General features: G+C 37.9%; 1 protein-coding gene across 1 annotated transcript; it reads right to left on the reverse strand.

The window, feature by feature from the left end:
* Positions 1-2278: 2278 nt before the first annotated feature.
* Positions 2279-3523, reverse strand: LOC117294027 (mucin-22-like). The gene has a single exon (XM_033776539.1). It carries the CDS (start codon positions 3521-3523, stop codon positions 2279-2281), a length of 1245 nt encoding a protein of 414 aa, XP_033632430.1.
* Between the last annotated feature and the right edge of the window lie 4282 nt (positions 3524-7805).

The following is a 7805-nucleotide window of genomic DNA, read 5'->3' on the forward strand; positions in this document are numbered from 1 at the left end:
TTCGGCACTGCGACCAGGTGTCTGCTGGATGCAGCAAAACACCTCAAGTTTGCAAAGTGGTTCGGTCCAAAGTCTTTTCCAGCACTGTGCAGCAAACACTTCGAGCCGTCGTGCTTCGAGAATCCGGAATACACCACACATTTTGACATGAAGAGAAAAGTTCTTTTCTAAAACATGACGCCATCCCAACAATTTTTCCAGCTAGTGGGAAGTCGAAGAAGGTACCTGAAAGACGTAACGAACCTAAGGGAGCATTTGCCTAACGTGAAAAAAATCAGGTATTGTTTCAACTTTGAGGGCATGTTTTTAGCTTGCACCAAGTATCACTATCTTGTGTTGGCACTGCATGCGATTCACAGTGCTGGGTAATCCGAGTGGACCATCCGCACAGCAGCCATACAGTGCGTGCAGTCTGCTTCGTGACCGTAGTTCTGTACGTAGGCATCATACCGATTAGGTACCCATACAGAGTGTACGGGGCCAGACTACACATTTTCTCTTCAATTATCGTGCCTCAGTTGACGTCACGAACAGCGCCCTCTCGGGTCGAGCCTACTTTGAAAATTATAAATAAAATGGAAACTAATTTATTAGAACCCTAGTTAACTGTTTATTCATACTCCACTCATCAAAACACATTATTTTAGTGACAAAAGCTATATTTTGACAAAATGCCACTTCCAGGAGGTGACTTAAACTTTTTTGAATTTTTTTTAATTGTATTGTTTTTTTAAGATGATCTTCCTTTAAGGAAACTTTGCTAACTCCCACAAGAGGATATTAACACCAAGCTGGCAACAACCAATCTCTCTCATACAAACATTGGGTTAAACATCTATAAATTGCACAAATTAAGAATTTTGACTAAATAACTAGACCACAATACTTATTCTAGTCATTGTGAAATCAGCGGTTTAGCTTGGTAGGATTCAAACCCCAAACCTTGTGATTGCAAGTCCTGCAGTCTAACCTGTGGACTGTCTTGTGGTTGCGTTGTGGTTGCGTTGTGGTTGCGTTGTGGTTGCGTTGTGGTTGCGTTGTGGTTGCGTTGTGGTTGCGTTGTGGTTGCGTTGTGGTTGCGTTGTGGTTGCGTTGTGGTTGCGTTGTGGTTGCGTTGTGGTCTATAAGTCTATAAGGCTCTATATGACCCCCATTCCGGGAAAACAAAGTAATTTTTGTCCAAGTAAAAGAAGGTTGTAAGCAGTAAAATAAATAGTTCCTGACAACAAGAAAAACAGTGCAGTGTTATGTTTTTGTTGCTAGAAGTACTCCCAAATTTTTTCCGTTTCCACAGAGAAAATAACCTTGATCCAGCATGACATATGAATGGCAGCAAAACACTTTTTTGCAGGTTTAACTTTCTAAACTTCCTTTTTTTCACAGATTAAGAACAAAATTTAAGTATTAGGCTCCACAATAGACCATGCAAGTTTTTGTGAACCCATGGTTGCCACATAAACTGCTTTTAGATCTGAAGGAAACAAACTTAGCGCTGAAACAAACCCCAATGTTTAAAAACTTTTGAGACTTTCATGGTTTACTTCATAAAACACTCGAGAGTATCACGTTACATGTAAATGCCATGAATTTATAAAACTGAAGGTTAACCTAGCGTGTGTTTTGGCGTTCGTTGACAATAATTGTTTCAGTTTAATTGGCCATTGGTATAATCACTTGCCAATGATCAAAACCATTATTGGTTACGATCGCCCAACGCACCCCTAGTGACGATGACACTTAAGCCCAAAGTGTCTGATAAATTTGAGCCTCAATTGTCATTGAATTAAAACAAGAAAACACACAAATTGGTGTAAAATATATACATCTCTGCTTCAGCCTGGCTTAATGATGCACTGAACACCTTTGGTAATTGTCCAAAGACCAATATTCTCAATTGGTGTATCATCTCAATTGGTGTATCCCAACATGCATAATACAACAAACCTGTGAAAATTTGGACTAAATTGGTCATCGAAGTTGCAAGAGAATAATCAAAGAAAAACACCTTTGTTGCACAAATTTGGGTGCTTTCAGATGCCGTATAAAAGGCATCAGGCATGAAGTTTTTTAGTATTTGAGTGAGAACTTACTTTTTTTCTCAAAAAACATTGATACTTCAGGAGCCCTTTCTCACAATGTTTTATTCTATCAACAGCTCTCCATTACCAGGTAAGTTTTTATGCAACAATTTTTTTGAGTTATCACCAATAGTGTCCAGTGCTTTGAATGAGCTGTTAATTCCACTGAATACATTTCAGTCTAAATCATCATGGTCCTATTACTCTTTGATCAAAGTTTCTTTGTCTTTGCTTTTTGTTTTTTCCTCGAATTCCATCTTGCTATTAGCCATCTCGATATCCTCCACTTTCTGTTTGTTCTTGCATTTGAAGACACACCCACCGACGACGCCTAGAATTAGACAAGCACATACAAAGCTTCCTACGGCAATGCCCGCAATGGCACCTGCAGAGAGACCTGTGTCCGCTGCAGCTGTCGTTTGTGACGATGAGGTTGTATTGCTGTCGTCTGTCATGGTGTCATCGGTGCTGGACGTGACAGTGTCATTCGCTCCTGATGTAACTGTATTGTCTTGCACGGCTGTGCTTTGTGAGCCTGCAGTAGTCTGTGAGCCTGCAGTAGTTTGTGAGCCTGCGTTGGTTTGTGAGCCTGCAGTAGTCTGTGAGCCTGCGTTGGTTTGTGAGCCTGCAGTAGTCTGCAAGCCTGCGTTGGTTTGTGAGCCTGCAGTAGTCTGCGAGCCTGCATTGGTTTGTGAGCCTGCAGTAGTTTGTGAGCCTGCGTTGGTTTGTGAGCCTGCAGTAGTTTGTGAGCCTGCTGTAGTTTGTGAGCCTGCAGTAGTATGTGAGCCTGCATTGGTTTGTGAGCCTGCAGTAGTCTGTGAGCCTGCGTTGGTTTGTGAGCCTGCGTTGGTTTGTGAGCCTGCAGTAGTATGTGAGCCTGCGTTGGTTTGTGAGCCTGCAGTAGTCTGTGAGCCTGCGTTGGTTTGTGAGCCTGCAGTAGTCTGCGAGCCTGCGTTGGTTTGTGAGCCTGCAGTAGTCTGCGAGCCTGCGTTGGTTTGTGAGCCTGCAGTAGTTTGTGAGCCTGCGTTGGTTTGTGAGCCTGCAGTAGTTTGTGAGCCTGCTGTAGTTTGTGAGCCTGCAGTAGTCTGCGAGCCTGCATTGGTTTGTGAGCCTGCAGTAGTTTGTGAGCCTGCAGTAGTTTGTAAAATTGCTGTAGTTTGTGAGCCTGCAGTAGTTTGTAAAATTGCTGTAGTTTGTGAGCCTGCAGTAGTCTGTGAGGCTGCATTGGTTTGTAGGCCTGCAGTAGTTTGTGAGCCTGCAGCAGTTTGTAAAACTGCTGTAGTTTGTAAAATTGCTGTAGTTTGTGAGCCTGCAGTAGTTTGTAAAACTGCTGTAGTTTCTGAGCCAGCTGTAGATCCGATTGTAACAAGTGCTGTTGTTGTTGCCAAAGAAAGACTGATCAAGTTAAGCAGCACCAATGCTGATATAAATAGAAACTTGGCCATGCTGGATAGTTTCCTGCAAACAATTGACAAAATAAACTTTAAAGGCAGTGGACACTATTGGTAATTACTCAAAACAATTATAAGCATAAAACCTTACTTGGTAACAAGTAATGGGGAGGTGTTGATAGTATAAAACATTGTGAGAAATGGCTCCCTTCGAAGTAACTTAGTTTTCAAGAAAGAAGTAATTTTCTGAATTTGACTTTGAGACCTTAGAATTAGATTTTGAGGTCTTGTAATCAAGCATCTGAAAGTACAATTTCGTGTGACAAGGGTGTTTTTTCTTTCATTATTATCTTACAAATTTGACGACCAATTGAGCTCAAATTTTCACAGGATTGTTATTTTATGCATAACTTTTCACAGGATTGTTATTTTATGCATTACTTGAGATACACTAAGTGAGAAGACTGGTCTTTAACAATTACCTAAGCTGTCCAGTGTCTTTAAAACCTCATGGGAAGAAACAAGGTAGCAAACTCTAAGCAGTTGGATGTTACTAATGCAAACAACTATTTCTATTTTGAAATAAAAAATCAAATGTATAATGGCTTTAAACACTTACCTAAAAGCTGTTCAACTCAAAGGAAATCTCAAATTTGTAGCAGGAATCGTCAAATTTAGCAGAACTCTTCTGCCACTTCTAGAGACAAAATGCCAGTCGAATTGTTCTCAACTTCATCTAGCTTATGGATGTTACTAATGAAGATTAGTAAAATCAGGTGTGGTTTTTACAACCCCTTATTATTTCTCGGTTTCCATGGTTGGGCAAACAAACAAAAGATATTAAGATAAGACCTGGTGTAAAGCTTTGCAAACTTCCAAGGGCAATTAGGGTAAAACAAAACTCAAAAGTTTACTCTAACAGTCTAAAGGGACTCAGGATTTTTTGTTAGTCTAAACTTGATTTAAATATTACTGAATATGTTTTGTGACTTAGGAAAACATTGACTTCTGCTCAGCTATCAAAGTTTTGTTTAGGTTTTTGGTAAAAGTTTAATTCTGAAAAGGACTCTACTTCCGGAGGAATGTACCTCACATTGGGAGAAATTGGAAAATGATAACCCACGGAAGTATCGCCTGTTTAGTGCTATCAGTCATGTTGCGTAATGTTGAGCTTTTATGCACACATAAAGCCAGTAATTATAACAAATAAGTTCAGATAAAAGAATGCATTAGGGATAGTTGGTAAACAAAGGTCAATAATGGCAGTTTGATGCAGCAGTTGCTAGGAGGGAAAAAAACAACTTTTTTGACAATAAATGTATTTTTATCAAGAAGAAGGTAAAATGGTCAGGGTAGCTGGACATTTAGTTTCCTTCCAAAGTATCTTAAGAAAAGTAAAGGGTGAACTTCTGTTACCCTTTTTACTAACGGAAGGATTCCATGTTTTTTTAGTGTGGCTGTTTTTATATAGGGGCGGGCATCAATCCCAGGGTCGCTTTTGAGATTCAGCTGTTTGTTCAGTGGTGGTGATTTATGGACTCCATGTTGTCATTGGTTTTTGTGACATTTAAGGTGAGATTATTTCTCCAAAAAGCTTAATCAGTATTCACATAACATGTACATGTCGACAACCCAAAGTGATGTTGTATTGTGTAAATATTTTTCATAACATGCAAGTTAGCCCAAAACAAGGCTAAACAGCTGTTCTTGATATTGGGCAACACAAAGATAGAAACTACTTAGAGCATGCTTAGAGGCACTGGACACTGTTGGTAATTACTCAAAATAATTATAAGCATAAAACCTCACTTGCAGGTAACAAGTAATGGGGAGAGGTTGAAAGTAGAAAACATTGTGAGAAACGGCTTCCTCTGAAGTGACGTAGTTTTCGACAAAGAAGGAATTTTCCAGGAATTTTGATTTCGAGACCTCAGAATTAGTTTTTGAGATCTCAAAATCAAGCATCTGAAATCACACAACTTCGTGTGACAAGCGTGTTTTTTCTTTCTTAGTTATCTTGCATTTTCGACAACCAATTCAGCTCAAGTGAGAAGTTTGGTCTTTGACAATTACCAATAGTGTTAAACCATGGTATGAATTGATATTCCTCTTTAAACAGTCTAGGTTGTAGAATGGAGGAAAGTATGTATGACAATGCCCCTTTAATTATATGAGAACCTCCATTGGTGTCTCTCTGTTCACCAAAATAAATGAGAAGCTTTAGTGTGTCTCTTAAAACATAGAGAATGTTGAAGACACCATATCACGTTACTCAAGACACCATATCACCTTACTTGGTGAGTTATTCTCCTTAAACTTCCCTGGGGGAACTTGACAAGGTAAGGAGAGTGTAGGTTAATTTTTAAATATTTTTTATTGTGACTGTAACTACTTTTAAAAATTTGTCGGGATTTTGAGTCTGAGGGACTGCTGCAGATTATTCCATAATTTCAGTGTTCTTGGGAAAAAGGATTGTCTGTAGATTGTAGATGAGATACAAGGTTTTTTTGTAACCCATTGTTGTTGCCCTTTCTGTGGTTTGGATTCTAAAATGTGGTTGTGGTCAGCTTTGATAACTCCATTGATCATCTTATACATAGTGTATCAAGGCTGATGATTAAGTTGTCTTCACTTTGCAGACATCTGCTCTAGCAATACAAAGGTCGTGGGTTTGAATCTCACCCAAGCAATCTTATTTTTCTTCTTCAAAGAACTCAGGAAAGTACTGGGGTACACAGTGCTTTAAAGTAACTATCGGTGTGTCAAGGGTAGATGTAGACCAAAATTTGACTGGGCGGCAAATTTGTCAAAGATGGAACTGTGTGTACGGGCGTGAAAAATTAAGTCACTTTGAATGCCACTTCAGTATTTCAGAGAAGTTTCTGCTTGGCTTGGTGTCACATTATGACTATTGTCTGACACTAAATAAAGCTTAAAACATTCATGTCCTAGGCACAGTGAAACTTGAGGATACAACGGACAACAAATACAAATTAATATTTTCAAGGTGATTTATTTTCATGAATTGTTCCCCATAGAACAATTCTACAATAGCAAAAAAAATCAAGATAAATAACCGTTAGTTTAAAGAGAACTGACAAACTTTAATGGTGTTTTAACGAATAACATGAGTTGTCATTTCAGTAATCAATGTTTACAATTCATTCAAAATTTTATGAAATTTTCGAAATACATTAATATACAATTAATACTTGACACAATAATTAATTAACACATCACAGCAATTAGCAAAAACTTAAAATATTCTCTATAGAGTTATTATTTGATAGATAAATAAAATTGGGAAATTAACAACAAAAATGGTTTTTAATCAAGAAAAATTAGCACACAACATGCACACAACAAGATAAAAAGTACAAGGGTTGATGCTTTTCCCTCACTTTAGCGAAATGTACGATTCACAGGGCACAATTTCATAGAGCTGCTTATGCCAAAATTATTGCTTAACAGTTTTAATGCTTAGCGGAAATGAGCAGGATACATACCAATCACAATATTGTACATGTGACAAGGTAGTTTGGCTACTAAGCATAGTTAGGTGGTGCTTAGCTACTTTTAGTGCTTAAGCAGCTCTGTGAGATTGTGCCCTGGTTTTAAAAAATGACTAGAGATGACATAGTAAACTGGACTCAGTTTCACATTATTTCTGCCTTAATTTGAGTATTTTCTGCTCTAAAACCATCTAGTGTAATACGGCCAAAGTTTACATTCTTATAAAACTTGCAGACTTTTAACGCCTAAAAAAAATCAGTGTAAATTTTAAAGTAAGGTTCCAGAATTGGTATGAAACAAAAGTCGTGAAGATCACAGATTTACATAAAACTTAAACGGTCTGATGATGATGATAGCCGAAAACATCCCTTGAAACAGTTCTGTCTGAAATTTCATATTTGATGAGAAATAAATAATCTAATGTCGTGTTTGGAGTTTATCGCTCAGTGAGCGTTTTATTCATATTTGTTTTGGCGTCGATGCAATGCAAAATTTGTGATTGGTTTTTCACTATTCTCTTGTGACCCAGATGGTCAATCAGTCTCAAACTTTTACAGGTTTGTCAGTTATGGTGCATTACATAAAGTGCTTACACTGCCAGCAACTATTTTGCTAGCAAAACCAATTCTGCAATGTTCCTTTAAACAGATGCTGACAAAAATATTCTCAAATATAACTTCAGTGAGTTAATAATTTTATACACGTGCACCTAACATTGTCCAAGTTAATAAGCTATACAAATATAAATATTGCTGATGATGATATTAACAATTATTTTTCTATTATTTTCAAAAAGCACCAAAAAATGATTTGTGTCGTAACA

This window comes from Asterias rubens, chromosome 8, assembly GCF_902459465.1.
Source record: "Asterias rubens chromosome 8, eAstRub1.3, whole genome shotgun sequence".
NCBI lineage: Eukaryota > Metazoa > Echinodermata > Asteroidea > Forcipulatida > Asteriidae > Asterias > Asterias rubens.